The 18,506-nt window shown below is 38.5% G+C and overlaps 1 protein-coding gene across 1 annotated transcript in view; it reads left to right on the forward strand.

The window, feature by feature from the left end:
• The window catches only part of tmem117 (transmembrane protein 117), a 78,807-nt gene that overhangs the window by 44,505 nt on the left and 15,796 nt on the right, over positions 1-18,506 (forward strand). The window contains exon 4 of the mRNA XM_007244317.4: positions 15,798-15,897. Coding sequence (XP_007244379.1) covers positions 15,798-15,897 — 100 coding nt within the window. The remainder of the gene's footprint in view (positions 1-15,797; positions 15,898-18,506) is intronic.

Here is an 18,506-nt window from a genome sequence, read left to right on the forward strand (position 1 = left end):
ATTCACCACCTGGCTACATTAAAATAAACAATAGTAGCTTTGGTTCATCTCTGGTACGGTAATTTGAAGAAAATGTAAATCGTTTCATAACAAAAATAAAATTAAAACATGACACTTAACAGACAAACTTGGCGTCCAGTGAGAATCTCAATGAATGCGGTCTGAGACACTGGTCTTGATCTGGGAGAAGGGGGTAGGTTTACCAAAGAAATATGCAAATCTGGCTCTGCCTCACGTTTCTGCTGCATAGATTTTGATTGCACAATCGGCAACACGGCGTCCATTTTTAGCCTTATTTTTATAAAATTATCAGTCACATCGCCAATAAACATCTGTTATCAAAATCTATTGGCAGCCATACATACCCATGTTATAACACTGCCTCCACCATGTTTAACAGATTATGTGGTATGTTTTGGATCATTAACCCTTCCTTGACCTTTCTATGCTCTTCTCCTACCATCGCTTTGACATAAATGAATCTTCCCCATGTTTGAGACAGTTTCATCTGTCCAAAGTATCGTGTTCCAGACCTAGATAGGATTAAGAAATTGATTAATAAAATTGTTTTCTACCAAATACAGATCTGGCCTTACTGCATGAAAAAATTGTTCACATCTTGAGAAAAACGTACTAAATGTACATACATAAAGGCATATTTTGATTGTAGACTTTGACAGCACTGCGCTGACATCCTTGAAAGTATTCTTAATTAGAGTCTTTATCCACCAAAAAAATAATTTAAAAAGTCAGACTTGTAAGGTCTTCTATCTCTCTGATAGCTTTGCTTTGTTTTTCAGCCTAATGATGGCCTCTGTCATTTGCATTGACACCTCTTTGGATGTCATGTTAAGAGCTCAAATTGTATCACCTAGATGTGTTTGAAAATAATGAGGGAAAAACTCAGGAACTTAGGAAATTAAGAGAGTATAAATGAAAGGCTGTAATTTAAAATGTTTTTGTAAAACCATTCATTAACTTTAAAAGTCTGTTATACTTCAATCACATTTTAATTGCATTTTTTAAATTAATTGCAGTGGTACACAGAGACAAAATTATCAATATATGAATACATTTGGAGCGACCTCTTAACATAAATTTAACATTTTATGTATTTTCTATAACCATTCCTCCTCATGTGTTCGTGCCCCTTTGCTACAAGTATAAGCTTTTTATTTGATTAACTCATAAATTAGTATTTTAAATGCTTTTAAACTGCGTATTCTGATTTATTTATTTAAAAATGTCACATACTGTTTAGCACCTGTTGTCCTGCTTGCACCCCTGACTTTGTCACAGTTTGAACCCCCGGCGGCAGTGCATAGACCTGACAGAAAGCCATGGACTTCTGTGCCACTGGGGAGCGTCTACCAAACCTTTTTAATAAAACATGCAGTTTTTCAGTGTTGTGGGATAAACAATACCCTCACTATATAAGCAGGCAATATGACAATATGCAATAAAACAATATGTTTTTCTGAAAGTATTATGGGTATCGCCAAGGCTTAATGACTTAAGAACACTGACCAACTACATGTTATATTATGAAAAGCACAGTTAGTTATGTTTAATTGGATGCAGTAGAGCAAATTTGATTTGAAATCAATGTACTAATAGTTATTTATAGCACTTTTTAAAATATGTACATATGGCCGCCAAATGGTCCAGCAGTCTAAAACGCTGCCACTATGAGCAGGAGGTCGCAGGTTCGAACCCCAGCTCATGCAGCTTTGCCATCAAGCTGCCGGCGCTCAGAGGGAGCACAATTGCTGCTCCCTCTGTGTGGGTAGATGGCGCTCTCTCCCCACATTACTACAGGGTGATGTCTGCAGCACGGGGCGTCTGTGATCTGATGTACCGGAGCCGAGACGCTGCGCTTTCCTCCTAGCGCGCTGGCTGCTCGGCAATGCTGCATCAGCAGCAGCTCGAAAAGAAGCTGACTTCTTCTGGTGGCTTACTTTACATGTATCGGGGGAAGCATGTGTTAGTCTTTACCCTCCTGGTGTGTTGGGTCATTACTAGTGATAGGGGGTCCTAATGAGTGGGTTGGGTAATTGGCCGTGTAAATTGGGGAGAAAATGGGAAAAATTAGAAATAAAATTATCTAAAAAAATATATAGATACAATTATGTAAGAGCCTCCCATTGGATAATTATTGCATGGGTGACTATGTTTCAGTTGGCAGCAAGTTATTTAGCCCTAACTGATGCAGTGAGTAGCTTCTCAATTGTTAAACATCCTGTGGTCGTGTAAAATATGTTAATCTGTTTTAGAAGGGTCAAAATATTGGCATGAATCAAGTAGAGAAAACATCTAAAGAGATTACTGTAACTACTAAAATCAGGTTAGGAACTGTCAAACACATTATTAAAAAGTGGAAGGACAGTGGAAAAACATCATGTTCAAGAAAGGAAATGTGATGGAAAAAAATCTTGATTGTAATTGGCAGTCATTTAAACTTTTGATGAAATCAAGACTAGAACTCAGGGATATGTTTAATAGTGAATGTAAGAGCATTTCCACATAAGCAGTACAAAGGGAACACAAGGGATTGTGACTAAACTGCTGTATATATTTAAGAAAACCATATATCAGTGAGGCAACCTGCAAAAACAGCTTTATGATACGTGGCATCATATAATAATATTTTTTTTGAAACATAAATGCTCAAACGCAAAGACTTAACCCACAAATTGAAATAATAAATGTACTTTTTTATGCATAGTACAGTGACTTTTATACATTTTTTGCTGCACATCATCCAAGTTAACAGGATTTTATTAAAGCATATTGTCAATGAGATAAGAAAATTTTATAAAGATACAATGACATCTCGCCATATTGCACACCTCTAATATAATTGCTGAACCTCCATGTTGTTCATAGCTGGTAGCTCTATTTGGTAGTGATCACTGAGTTGCTTCTGTACTCTCTGTTCCTTAAAAATCTGTAAACCTTCGAGGACTTGTTAGTGGCTGAGCTGGCAGCACTGTGAACAGCGTGTACGGCTCCTAGTTTGAGAACAGCCTCCTGTAGTTTTGAGTCTGCCTGTGAGCTTCTTTCCACACCTTATAAACACAGTCGTAACAATGTCCCGCCCGAACACACAAACGCGAACAGTGTGTCTGGGTCTCTAGACAAATGTCAAATTGATGGCAGCAAGGTTACAGAGGGTGACGTCCGTAAGCTGCGGTGTTGAGACCTCACCACAGGATCAATACCGGCAGAGAGAAAGAGAGAGAGAGAGAGAGAGAGAGAGAGAGAGACAGCGAGAGAGGGAGAGGGAATAAACCATGTTTTGTCTGCAGTTTATCTCGATGTGTGAAGGGACCAGGAGGGCAAACCAGGGCAGATATAACAAGGTCACTGGTGCCCTGAACTGCTGAGCTAGAAGCGTCTTGACCTTAGTCCTCACAATTGAAGACCCAGAGGATGATGGATGTGGTGATTCTGCTACCACTCCCAGTGAGCTGAAGTTAATGTTATTTAACCCTAAGAGGTTGCAATCAGTTCTGGCTGAAATGACAACAGTAGGTTGTAATCTGCTTTTAATCTTCTAATTAATATCCTTTTATTTGTGTTTTGTATTTGATATTGTATGCATCACATTTGAAAATATGTACAATTGCATGTACAATTATTTGGCATGTGTTTTTTTGTAGGTTATAGAAAGAAAAATAATCCTCTAAATTTTGGTGTCTTAAATTTGTAAGTTCTTTACATTAAAACTAAAGAATAAAACAAAAAAAAAAAGTAATGCTGTCAAGCGATTAAAAATAACCTAATTAATGACTGTGATTAATTATTCAAAATGTACTGCATGTATCACTTTTTGCTATGAAATTAGTTTATAAAACCAATGAATGAACAACTAGTATATATTTTAAATTCTACATCTCTTTATTTCAGATGCACAACATATCAGATATCTTGAGGTCACATTTGGATAACCTGATTGAAACAACTTATTAAGAGTGCCTTCCATTTGTAAAATAGATAATAAAAATGTAAAAATGTAATACAATTTATCTACTTCTGAAATACAGAATAATGTATTATAATATAATAATATATTATAATATAATAAAGTCAGAATAAATAAATAAAAAAATAGTCCGTCTCAATTCTTACACCTCTCTCAACCAGTTACTAAGACAAACAAGCTTATCTATGTTCTCAGATTTCCGAGCTGCCCTCTTCTTTTTATTATGTAACTTGCAGGTGAGAAAACATGTCATTAGGTGGGCTAAGTAGTGCCGCTTCGGTTGCTTCCATCACATTGTAGTGACCGGAACTGTTAATCTGGGCATCAAGAAAGATAATAAATCTGTGCAATTGTTTTAATTTATCATGTATGTTATTTGACAGCCCTAATTTAAATTATTCTGAAATGCTGGCTTACACTTTTTTATTTAAAATCTACGCAGATTAGCTGTAACAGAAAACCCACATTCATTATCTTAAAGTTGACGTGTTGAAACCAGAAGAAAACGGGCAAGCTAAGGATCTAAACGACTTTAACAAGGGACAAACTGTGATGTTTAGATTGTATTAGATCATCTCCAATACATTAGACCAGGGGTGTCCAAACTTTTTTGTTGTGGGCCAGAAGAAGAAATATATGTGCAGTCACAGGCCACAGACTCAAAAACAATAAAACAAATATTGAAATATACTACTTATAATAAAACATCCCCTAATTACTATCATTTACACATCATTTTACTTGAGTTACTATCTTTATCTTTGACAGTGTTGTGTAACTAAGGTTTTTCAAAATTGATGTTTCGGTTCATAATGTCTCTTAATATTATACTTCTAATTAGGCAACTGATTCCTGATAAATTCAATATACACACTTCCCTCTGTACTCAGTTTAAAAATTGTAATTTTCCCAACATGCATGAAATTTTCTGCATTTGCTGTCCATTTTTCGTTTCTTTGGAGTTGTTAGACTCTTTGGTCCATTTTCTGAGCTACAAGTGCGCATTCTCGCCGCATATATAGACTCTTTGGTCTGTTTTCTGACACCCTGCTTTCAAACTCTGAATCTCTCATTATAAAAACCTGCGGGCCAACTTTCATTTTATTTATAAAATACCTTGCGGGCCACTCCATAAAAGGAAACGGGCCGCAGTTTGGACACCCCTGCATTAGACAGTATTGCAGGGAGTTTCTGGTATGCATTGGTTACTGCCTACCAACAGGAAGTGCTGGAAAAAGGGTGAACCCAGGGCAGAGTCGTGGACACCCAAAGCTCACTGATGCATGTGAAGAGCAAAGGCTCTGCCTTCTGGTCTGATCCCACAAAAGAGCAACTGAAGCACCAAGTGCTTAAAAAAAAATTAATAATGGCAATGTTTTTGGAGCACAGGCGTCAGTGGTTCAGAATGACGAAGGATGTTTGTATGTGTAACTGTCAATGTAACACAGTGAAATCTAAATAACTGTGAAATCTGAGTTTGATGTAAAAAAAAAAAATGGCACATGTACAGCCAATGTACACAAACTGCTATTGTAAGGATTATTGCAAATGTTATAAATAGGGTAAGGCTGCAGGGTAACGTAGGATCATTTACATCATCATTAACAGTTATAAATCAAGTCATAAACAATAATGGCTTTGAATATGTAAATGTTGTGTATATAAAAGTGGGATGTCAATGATACACCAGGAATTGAATTGAATTGGTGTCAGTGTCACAGAATTTTTGACAATCAATATTCTTTACTGCAGGTTTATCTTATTCATTTGAAAAGCGCCACCATGTGGTGTAATGAAACAGTGACTTTATTTAGTTCAATTAAGGGCGAGTGTTAGGGAGTTAAGAGCTCCTATAAAAATATTAGATAACAAAAAGTTGTAATAAAATTATAATTATCTGATGTCACTTATTGATTATATTTTGTCTCACCCTTAATTATCAGTTGTACAGTTAGTTTTCTTCACCACAGAAGGATCTGGGTAGTTTTAAGGCTGGGAATTTCTTGCACAGACAAACTAAATAAATAATCCTGATTAGTTAATATGTAAACACAGTATTATATCACATGAATATTAACACAGATTGTACATATTTCATTTTATTGAGTAATGAAACAGTATCATATGAATATATGAACATCCATTGTTCTTTCAGCTGAGATTACATGGTTAATTCTGCCTGTGTTTTGTATTTCTCAGTTTTTATTTTTTTATTATTATTTATTAATTTAGCTGATAATCAGAATAAGGCAGGTTTTAGGCATTTTCTAAATCTAAATTCTGTTGGATTGTATAATTGTGGTCATGGTAAAACAAAAAAAAGTGATGGAGAATGTAGTTTCTGCAAGTGCTCCACCCTATGCAAATAAGCTGTGCCCCTAATCCTACTTTTTCGGTTCATCAGTCTTCTCATGGATCTCTTTGTGTTCTCGTAGTCTTACTGAACTGGGACCCAGATTTCCTTCTAAGAGCTCCTTCTCCCCACAAAAACACTACCACAGAGGCAAACTAGGCCAGGGGGAGGGGGCTGCTGTGCTGAAAGAGGTGTGGCTGCCGTGCTCTCACAGGTCAGGCCAACAGGAGGAGTGCCTGTTCTGCTGTTACTGAGACAACTGGGGCGGTCCGCTGGGAATAGCAGATGCACATACAGCTAGAGCTATACATCAAGAGCAACATATTGTGTGGGGGTGAAAGAGAAAGACAGTTTGTGTGTGTGTGTCATGTGTATATTGTGTTTGTGAGTGAGCCAGAATGAGAGATAGTACTTACCTCAGGCCACAGGAACCTGAATTACAGCTCAATATCCCCATCATATTGAGTGTGACTTTACAAGCAGCAGCTATCATAAATTAAACTGTTCCAGCTCTGTTAGCTGTCAGCTTAGCATTCAATATTTCCCATAAAACCCAGCTTGACATTTCTAAATATTGCACTCCATCCAAGTCCCCCTGAGGGAAAGTATGGGAAGAAAATATCTGTGTTCATTTACATTTGGTTGGAGCGTGATTATTTACTGCCTAATTGCTTATCATAAACAGTGTTAAACACATCTCTGAGCGCCGGCTGATTGGAATTGTAAATAGAGCTGATGCCTGTGATAATGAGATATTGATATTCACACTAGTTTCACTCAAATCAATTCAACTCAGACTTATTAGTTTATATTACATGCATTTTCCAGTGAATACGCTTTTCGCTTAGCTTCTCCGCTTCTCTAAAAACTAAAGACCCTGAAGACTCGCACTGGCAAACAAGCAAACAAGCAGGAAGATTAGAGCTTAGAGTCTTACTGAGCCACTGTGGTGTCATTATGATTGGAAATGGAATTGATTGATAGTGCTGCAGCTGCAACACCGGCCTATAGACAGTGAAGTGTAGACATGATTAAAGGTAAATAAATAAAAAAAATAATAATACTAAAGTGGCTTAACCAAGGTATTATTGGTGTCCAAAGTTTACTTTTTTAGGCCTGGTCTCATTTCTCATTTGTACCCCTACATCTTGTTTTCCAATGTCACTTCTCTCATTTCCAAGGTAAAGTGATTGATATGCTCCCTCTAAGAAATAGAAAAAAAAAAACCTTTAACCCCTTACCAGGCATTGGCTAATATCTGGAATACAAGGTAGGTGATACAGAACACCTTTTTCTGCAGTAAAATAAGTTTAAACTTTGGAGACTCCTAAAGGACACCTAAAGAAGCTGCCTTTCCACTCTGTACTCCACTTAAAGCCACAGCTTTAATTTGGAAAATACAAAAAAATTGGGAGGGGTTGGTTGGGAGGGCATTGGAGTGATGTATGGGTTTAGGAAGAAGAGGAAGAAAAGCTGATTGGGCTGAGCTGCTGTGTGTTAAAGCTAACAGGTTTCTGAACAGGTAGCATTTCTTACCAGAGAAACATGTATGAGCTGCTGGCTCAAACTGCCTAAGAGCTGAACGTGAGGGTAGGAATGGTAGGAGGTGTACTGACTTCTGAGGAAATAAAGTAGATTTTTTTAAACGTGATCTGGTTTCATCCATTTTGAAATCAACATGCTGAGAGGGAGCCGAGGCGTGCTGTTAGTCAACTGCAAATTGTAACTGTAATTGTAAATTGTAACAGTTACTGTTAGAGTTTACTGCAGGCCAATTAGTTTAGCTAGCTAGCTAATTAATGGAAAAAAATGAAAACTGAATATGTAAACAGTAAATCTGCCTCTCTGTCTGCTAGCTAACTGACTAATTTTTAGCTAAGCTAGTTAGCTAGGGTTACCTATCTAACCAGTGTTGACTGAGTTGCGTATTGTTACGTGTTCATGCACAAAAGTACACGGGCACATCATTCTTGCATATAGCACACTTTAACCTGAGGGGGCGCTGCAGAGGTGGAAATGACCGCAATAAAAGCATTTTTTTAAAGGTAAGGAAATGTTTCTGAAATGTTTAACCTGGACGAGTATATTTTAGTACTTTAAAGGAATGCATTTCAGCTACTAATTAAAATATATATATATATATATATATATATATATATATATATATATATATATATATATATATATATATATATATATATATTTGGCAGAAAATGTACAAAAATGCTAGACACAACAAGTTTTGCCATTTTTTCCAGCACGTCTTTCTCAGCTCTGTAGGTGACACTTCCCATTTACATAAAAAAAAGAACATTTGTGGGTTTCTTTGGCTGCTAATGGCGCCCTTGTGCCTCTGATTAGTAAGAAAAAGAAACATTTGTGAAGAGTAATGGTGCAAAATTCCTCCTGACTGTTGAGCAGGTCGGATCTGCAACTACAGGAAAGTTTTTTTGTGCCAAAGGAGGGTCAACCAGTTATTAAATCCAAAGGTTCACATACTTTTTCCCCATCACTGTGAATGTTAACATGTTGTATTTAATAAAACCATGCAAACATATATATTTTTTGTGTGTTATTAGTTTAAGCATACTGTGTTTGTCTATTGTTGTGACTTAGATGAAGATTAGAAAACATTTAACGACCAATTTATGCAGAAATCCAAATAATCCCAAAGGGTTCACATACTTTTTTTCTGCAAATGTATTTGTCCAGTATCATTCATTTTACTTTAACCCATGATATATGGAGATATATGGAGTGCATTATTAGTATTATGACATTCTGGATCATTGACTTCTGTTACAAATCTGATAAAACTCTTAGTGTACCATATCATATTGTATGCAGTAATAAAATGACATTTTAATTTTGTTGCAGTAGCGTATTCTTGAAATATATATATTGTTTTATTCAGTGTTTTGTCATACCGCCAAGAGTATCGTTATCATGAAAATACCATAAAATATTGTGATATTATTTTAGAACCATATCGCCACCCCTACCTGGAACTGAAAAGACAGTTTAGAGCAGAAAATAAGGGGCTAGATCTGTGGTTAAGAGAGAGATTGCGCTGTTCATGCTTTTCCACAGTCATTGACCTGCATCTGCTGGTCAAACTGATTCCCAGAGAGGGAGCAGGAAAAGGTAAATACACAAACCAGACAGAGAAGCAAGTGGATCAAATATTTTTGAAAGATCTGAAAGCAGTGAGTTTTAAATCAATAATACGATCAATGCCTCACAACACATGCGCACACACATATAGCCTGTCAGACATGCTAGTACGACTGAAAAGTGGAAAGTGAAGTCTTTTTTTTTCATGTCAACTGCCTTTTTTTATGTCAACTATATTTTTTTAGATTCGCATTAAGTAAAATCTAACTTTTTTTTTTTTACTTATTTTTATTTTTATTTTTTTTTTTTTTACAAAGAAACACATTAGTTGAAATGCCATATACTCGTGTAATTTTGTAAGTAATGTGGTATATAAATAAACATTTATTTTTTAATGACCATTAATATAGTTGCTTGGTTAGAGTGTTATGTGTTTAAAAAGAACTTAAAATAAAAGTTATATAAGCTTTAAAGTAGTGGAGTTTAATTGGTGTGAGGTGTACTCTTTTTTGCTGCAATTAGCTTCATAACTTTCTGGTGTTAAACCAAAGGAGACAGTTTCAGGCACAAAACATCTCTTAGCTGACTTGGAAAGTGCAAAAGGGGTATGAGAAAAATTGTGTGAATTTGATTTTCATGTCTAACTTCGTTTAGTGGAAATCTAAAAGGTTCGGTCCCATGATTCCTAATGCATATTAGGTCATTTGCATTAAAGGATCATGTCATGCTGCATTTCTAGTATTTATAAAGCACTTATGATGTCACATTGCTGAAACTGTTGGTCATCATAACCGAGTTGATCTCCTTAGTAAGAGAAAAGGTTTTATGAGTGAGAGCTAAGCAGCCGGGAACCAGGTTGATGGAGACTGAAGAGGTGGTGCATGCATATTAATGTGCATGGCTGGAGCCCTCCAGGCCCCGTGGGCTTACGGTGCAACTGGTGAACGCTCTGGTTGGACATGCCTTCTGAGCCCACGCTCAAATTCATTTAGAATCTTGTCACGGCCATTGTCGACTCTAGAGGAAAAAGGGCTCCTCAAAGCGCATGAGCTCCTTCTTCAAACAAGGGGAGGAGAAAAAATACGCTAGCGGGAATGACTATGCAATTCTGCAATTTCTCACGTTCTTGATTCGAAGCAACAAGCAGAACATCTGTGACCTCTTTCCTATAGATCCCCAGCGCTGGGGCCGATTTTTTAACGAGCCTGACCACTGGAGGTTATAATTAACAGAAGGGGACACTGGAGCCGCTCAGTGGCGAATACGAGCCTCGGGCAAAGTGCTGCTTTTGTATATGCGACTGGCATTCTCTCAAAGGGTGCTGTATAGTTTTACAGTGGGTAATCACAGCACTATGGTAATTTCTTTTTCTGTGTGTTCACTGGTGCCTTACTTCAGTGGGATCAGTGTGTAATGGGGGGCCTTCAGCTTGCTCTTTTTAATGTAATGAGATGAGCTTCACTATGGCACGCAAAGCATGCTGATTTCGGGATAGCACGATGTAGGTGTTCTCAGAGGACTGCGGTTTGTTGGATTTTAGAGTCTTCTAAAATCTGACCCCTGTGTTTATATGTATATATATATATATATATGTGTGTGTATGAGCAGGTGTTTTTTTTTTTTTTTTTTGGAGAAGCCGAATCCTGATGGAAACCTTGCGCTGATGTTTCAGCACGCAATACCCTTCCCTCATTAGGTCACTCGCTTCGCACTGCATTAAAATTTCAGTTCTCATGAATAAGTCAGAGCCCCCAGCCTTTAATCATGGGGGGTCTGGGGAAGGGAGAGGGTGAAGAAAATTTAGAGGGAGTGAAATATAGAAAGTCAGGGGGGGAATGTGGGGAAATAAGGAAAAATATTTTAGGTACAGCTGAGGTAGAGAACAGGCCACATAAGAATCTGTCCTGCATTTTGTTACAGGAAAGAAAAAGAGGAGCATTGTTATCCCTCACTCAACTCCCCCCTCCCAATAAAAAAAATAAGACACCTAGAGCACGGAAAGGAGGCATCTCTTCCCGCTGAAGGCTCGCTGTGCTGTTTTAGCGTGACGCAGGGACCTGACAGCATTCCAGATTTATCGATCAGAATTGCAGCCTGCGTGAAGGACTCCCCGCGGGATCATTACGCCGACTGGCAGCGTTCCAGAAGAGGAAGGTGTTCTAAAGTGACTTAACATCGTGACAAATCTGCATTCTAATCACACGGGGCTTTACTCCCTTTCACTGCCTCTCTCCTCAGCTCTAATGAGGGCCTCTCCTACAGGCTTAAAGAATGGAATATAGATGCGGCGAGATAAATCACACGAGCCTTAATGGAAGAGCTTCTGGTTGCAGTTTGGAGGCGGTTTGATGCAATATGGTGTTTGCACAGCCAGACACAAGAATGAGTGAGGAGGAAGAGAATGTGATGCAAGGTTGTGTGGGCTTTTCCTTCATTCTTTAGCCTTTCTTGAATAATAATCGCACTCTTGGCTCGATGGGTGAGAGTGTATGTAATGCTGTGCTATTGGGAGGAAATGTCAGCTAATGGCAAGAGGAAGGGAGAGATAATTGGCATTCATTAAGTTGAGAGCCTGTTAAACCTGTCTGTGCTCGTTAATAGGATAATGAGATTACGGCAGTGTTTGGGAGGAGGGTGTGGGAGGGGTGCAGGTGGCAGGATTCAGCTGCTCTAGGGTGAACCATGCTTATTCCATCATCAGCACATTTGAAATGCTGTGGGCAACGGGCACAGCTACTCTCGAGTTCAGGCTTTTTCTGCAGTTTTTAAGCCCTGTATCCTGTATTTTCTTGGATATGGGTTGTTTTTCTTAAGTTCTACTTTCTATGGGTTCTATGTTTATGTACTAAAACTGCCTTTAGTTTTGACGTGACCATTTTTCAACCTCATATTATTGTTTAGTCTAGAGATATGCGTAGACACCAGCTGTGTAGTAGCTTCACTTCAAACCTTCTGTCATATTGATGTTGCTGAATGCCTGGACTGCCACTAGCATTTTTTTGTGTGTACTTCACCTTGCATAAATGTTGTGTTAATTTTTTGAGGATGCACTCAACCAATGCACCCAATCAATAAGTCTATAACTTAAGTTATGTTACTGTTCCTTTAAGAAATGTTTTTTTTTTGCCTTATTTTTTTAATTTTTTTATTTTCTTCAGATTTTCCCCCATTTTCTCCCAATTTGGCTATGCAATTGTCCCACCCCTTTGTGCGCCCCCATCACCAGTGGCACCTGCGACCCTAGAAGGATGCGGACAAGCACACGCCTTCTCCGACACGTGTGAAGTCAGTCGCCCCTTTTTTCGAGCTGCTGCTGATGAATTATTGCCTGAGCAGCCATTGTGCTCGGAGGAAAGCACACCGGCTAGGTTCCGATACATCCGCTCGTGCCGCCCAGCACCACCTTTAAGAGTGAAGGGGAGTGAGCACCATCTAAATTGTGCCAATTGTGCTCCCTCTGGGCGATGCCAGCTGATTGTGCCTTATTCTAAAAGCCAATTCAGGAAGACACACTTCTTATAACTTCAGCATACTTGCAGGACCAAACTGCACTATGCGCCATATTGACAAAAGTATTGAGGCATGGGGCTATGAGTGGCCCAGCCGAATAAGGCACTGCCACTATGATACGAGGATCGCCAGTTTGAATCCCGTTCATGCTGCTTGCCATCAGCAGCTGGAGTGTTAAAGAGCACAATGCCATGCTCTCTCTCTGGCTATGCAGATGGCACTTTCTCACCACATCACTTCCAATGTGATGTTGGTTAGCTCAGGCATCTGTTAGCTGATGTACCGGAGCCAAGTAGCTGCACTTTCCTCTGAGTGTGCTGTGATACTACTCTATAAAGCTACATCCACAGCAGTTGGGAAAGAGGTGGTTGCTGACTTCACCTGTATGGGAGGAGGCATGTGCTAGTGATAGGGGGAGTCCAGCTAAGTGGGTGAGGTAAAATTCAGGAGAAAAATAGGAATAAAAACATATTTTATCACATGCTCATTCAATGTCTCTTCAAAAAAAAGAGAGTATTAAAAAGAGTTTATACACTTTTGTTGGAGTTACTGTTCAAGGACAAGAACATTTTGAAGCATTGCTATGAAGATTTGATCGCAATTAGCAACAAGAGCGATATTGCCAATATGTTTATGTTTAACTGCACCACAGTGTTCTTTTCTATTGGTTACGTGTTTTGTAACTTCAGGGACTAGACAAGCTGGATGTATGTATTTGCACAACTGTTCCAGCAATGGTGCAGCTTTTTGCATCACCAGCCCCTTTCACACCTAAAACCTGAGTCATTTTACCAGTGGCGTTTAGGCTTTGTGTCATTCACACATACAGCTTTTAAATTGTACTTTACCCAGAATGCACGCTTACAGACTTGCCATGAAAGTTCCAGTAAATAGGATATCCTCAGCATGAACAGCCTGCTGCTCCTTCATTTCTGAATCATGAATAAAATGCTGTCCTGCGACCTTCGCTCTAGCAAAAACTGAAAAATTCAACTGTAACAACAATAGCACACTGTGTAGAGGCAGCGTAGGGTTTATCCACATTTCTGTAGTTTTTTTATGAACAAAATACACTCCCATCGAGTTTTCACACTCAAAGATGTTCAATGTTCAATTTTTCTATTCGTACATGAGCAGTCCTGGTAATTACCCAAGTATGCTACTAGGTCATTGGCCAAGTCATTTTTGCAGAGATTTTGACTCTGGCATATGTGTTTACACTTAACCCCAAGTAATTTTTTATAGTGGTAAATACACAGGTTAACACATGTGTTAAAGAAGTGTAACAGTACAAAAAAACAGAATTCTTAAAGGCAAGTCTGTAGACTTTAAAGCCATATTTGCTATGTTGATGGGTTATTTGCTGTCACACAGTCACCCATAAGTCCAGGCTTCAATTTCTATGAATTAGGAGAGAACAAAATACTCTAAATAAAATTTCAGAAAATTCTCTGGCTGCTGCACTTGCCTAGATCTCCACATTGTCATATTGTTATCTCTGTATTGCTTTTGTGAACTGTAGATGTCTGCATGGGCTTGATTTTTTTAAATTCCCGTTCCTGTCTTCTCTAACCACAGGTTATGCTTGCCGACCAGCACAAAAGCTAGCCCACTTCCACCGTGTAATACCTATTCATTTGGCTATTCTCATCAGCACCTACCTTTTTTGATGGCTTTTGCCATCTATCTTGGTTTTAGGACATAAAAAGGCATGTCTGGATTAAATGTGACATGCAAACGAAATATATGTTGACAATCAAATTTTCTTATCCTTGATCAAATGATTTACCTGTTCTAAAGCATTAAAAGCACATTTTAGTCAGTGAAATGTTTATTTGATGTTTATCTGAAGAAAGTTGGACACTAGTTTGACATGTTGCCTGTCGGCGGTTTTCTGCACCACACTGCTTGTTTATGTAGCCTTAGAAGACATAATTGATATGCTGCTCTTATTCAGGAGAGTAAGTAGCACACCTGAAACACATTTCCTTCCCGCCTTCTGCCGCAAGCAGCTAAAAATCTGACCGCCCAAGCCCGCCTCTCCCCGCAAGCGATTATACCCGCCCACATTAGTCTAAAACCTGTATACTGTGTGCCCACTGTAAGCGCAGCACTGCACGTTTAATCCCAACAGCCTATTACAGTACTGCGCAGATCACGTGAAACCTGATGCACCTGTAGTAAACTCATTCTGACCCAGAAATATAGATTCAAAGGGCACTTGGGGCACTTTTTTTTAAACAAAACAAATCAAAGGTAAAATGCTCTGTTAAAGTAGCTAAATGCATTCATTGGAAAGGGTGTCCAAAAGCATTAACACACACTGTGTATGTGAATGCTGTAAAACAGAAAAGAAAAGCCACAATAAGCCTTTGTAATGTATTAGACTGGGGCCTCACTGTCATATGAAAGTTTTTTGAAGACTATTTATATTCTGTTTGAACTGATTTCTGAAAGCCTGTGTACAGATCTGCAAGTCCTTTGAGTTCTGCAGGAGAATCGGCTTTGTCGCCAATTATTAGTAGCTTGTAGCGCACGCTGCTCTCATCATAAAGAGTTAGTGTGAAACCTGCACTGTGCAGTGGGAACAGATTTTCGACTCAGTGATTGTGAAGTCAACTAAAGGCCTGTAGAGACTCTGAATGAATCAGCAGGTAAAGTGTTTGTGCCTTTGTGCTCTCGGAGGCAGATGGAAATTGATCGAGTGTGACAGCCAACATCATGACACTTTGTAGTGGTGACCGCTCCTTCTCCTTCTCCTTCTCTTCTCCTTTCTTCCTAAACTCTTTTCCTCTACCATGGTCTCACTTTATTTCTCTCTGTCTCTCTCTACAGTCCTCACATGGTTACAGAGTACATGGGCATAAGGAATGAGAGCTTTATGAAAATGGCTGCAGTTGGTACGTGGATGGGAGACTTTGTGACTGCATGGATGGTAAGGTAGCTTTCAACTCTGCCTGCTTTTCTATCATGTCTATCACAAACTAGGGCTGTATAATGGCAAGAATATATAAGAATATATGACACAGATCACTATACAGGAATTACAAATTAATATTTTGCAATATATTGTGATACTGTAAGCAAGGGAATGTATATTGCGATTGTTTAATAAAATGTTAGGAAACTGTCATATAGTATAAAACATGTTATCATATTAAAAAAATCTCAGTAAAAGAAAAAAAATATTTTTTATGTGATCTGAACAGGAGGATCTAACAACAGAATCTAACACTGTTATGTAGTGGTCGGGGTTTAAACACAAAACTACGTAAAATTATTATGTCTAAATTTATAAATAAAATACTCTGTTGCAAAACAAAATACTTCAAAGTACTGCAATACTTCAGTATACTTTAATAATTTAAAATACCTCAGTACTTTAAAATACTGCAATACTTTAAAATACACTGATAAAAATAGTAAAAACCTGCAGCACTTGTTGACTGGGAATAACGCATTGGTTATTTTTGTATCCCTAAGAAATAGGAAATTCTTCAGTCAAAAAGTTCTGCTGTATTTTACTATTTGTTCATCAGTGAATGTATTGCCAGGCACCTTGTTATGCAGTGAAGTTGCATTAGATCCATCCACTTCTAGATACTTCAAAATACTGTAATAATTAAAAATACTGCGATAATTCAAAATACTGCAATACTTTAAAATACTGCGATAATTAAAAATACTGTAATAATTAAAAATACTGCAATACTTTGAAATACTGCAATACTTCAAAATTCAGCGATAATTAAAAATACTGCAATACTTTAAAATACTGCAATAATTTAAAATCATTTTTTTCTTACATTCCGATCACAAAACAACTATGGAAATTCTTACATTTAAAATCTTTGGGCATGTAAAACATTAAAAATGTAAAAGAAAATCTGTCAGACTCTCATGCAGTTAAAGCAGTGCTGGAGTGTTTTCAGAGCGGAGGTGATGCTCACCGCTGAGACATGAACAGTATTACTGGCTGAAAGTTTCAGCTTGTCTACACAGTTTACACTGTTTTCTGCAGCTGGCTCAACCTCTGGTGGGGAAATGTGCTGTAGGGTTCTCCCTGGTGATGAACCTGCAGGTAAAGAGAAGATGCAGCAATACTTCAATTCCAGTCCAGTCTTTATTGTGGGATCTGCAGATATAAACCTGCTCTCTACAGACAGAGTATTTCAGGCCCATATCTAATGCATCAGCCTCACCATGTCTGAGCTTGTTTCAAAGAGAAAAAAAATAATTTGTGAATCAAAAAGAACAGAAAAACTAATTCCTGTATCTAGTACATCTGTGAATCTGTTACGCTCATTCTGCTATGTGATGCATGTGCCATCAGAGACAGTCGGATTTCAACAGAATTTGGAATAACACCTGGAAATGTGCAACACGCCAACAAACCAATCTGTCTAATACAGGGATTCTTTAGTTCTTTATTTCTTTAGTTTGCTCACTTAACTGCAGTGTTTAACCAAAACTAACCTAAATGTATACAATGTGAAAAAACACAGGAACCCTGGTTCTAACTTAGGATCAGACTTTGAGAACACAGTAGAGTGTAGAGAGATCGATACCTCTGGCTGGTGCCGGAGCCAGTACCAGTTCCTGCGAACCTTTTAAGAAGCGGCCCGTGTTTCCACTGCTTTAAGGAGTCACTCACTATTTATGTGAATGTGGGTGTAAACAGAAGTCGGGGCACGATTTGAAAACAACATGGCGGAACCAGAGCTCCTTTTAAAACTTGTGCTGCTGTCCTCTGTGGAGCACTGTTGATTCATTTCATTCATTTAGCTGCTTCTGCTGCTCTTATTTGAGAATGGCCGTGAGGTTTGCCCCAGAGATGCTTCAACCCCCCGCCCTTTGGACGCTCGCGTCACAGGTTCGCTGGTTCCAGACCAGCAAGATTGTGGGGCCAGAACGGAACCGGCTTTTCTGGCCGAGGATCTTTGATTTTGGGATGGAAACACAAAAAATGGTTCAGGAACCAGAACCGTGGAAAAGAACCTCTAGAAACTTTTGGTGCTTGGACCCCTGAAATGTGTAGCTAAGAGGAATCATAATCTTTCTGAACCTAAGAACAGCTTCTATTTCATAACATGTAATCAGAATTATACAGGATTAGGCAAATGTGTGAAACTTCAAGTTTCTTACTCTTATTACTACATATGTTTTATGAAAAATGAAACTTTAAAAGGTTAAAGTTCAAACATGGTAACAAGCTAAAGGCATTCCGGGGTCACAGTCAGCCCTCCTGTCTTAGCGCAGATGCAGAGTCCACCCACACTGCTGTAGAATGAGCATCCTCCGGGACTTAACTGTCTATAGTGTGTGTGCAGCCCTGCCACATTCAAATGTTTGTGTGTGTGTGTGTGTGTGTGTCCAGCTTTGACAACCCTCTGCTGCCTGCCTTGCATTAGTATGCCTGACAGGGAGAGAAAAGAGAGAGAGAAGAAGTGAAAGATGCAGAGAGAGGGAGAGAAGGAATGAGGGATGCATAGAGAAAGAGAGAGAGAGAGAGAGAGAGAGAGAGAGAGAGAGAACAGGGAGGAA

The sequence above is a fragment of the Astyanax mexicanus genome, chromosome 2 (genome assembly GCF_023375975.1).
Source record: "Astyanax mexicanus isolate ESR-SI-001 chromosome 2, AstMex3_surface, whole genome shotgun sequence".
In the NCBI taxonomy this organism is placed as follows: domain Eukaryota; kingdom Metazoa; phylum Chordata; class Actinopteri; order Characiformes; family Acestrorhamphidae; genus Astyanax; species Astyanax mexicanus.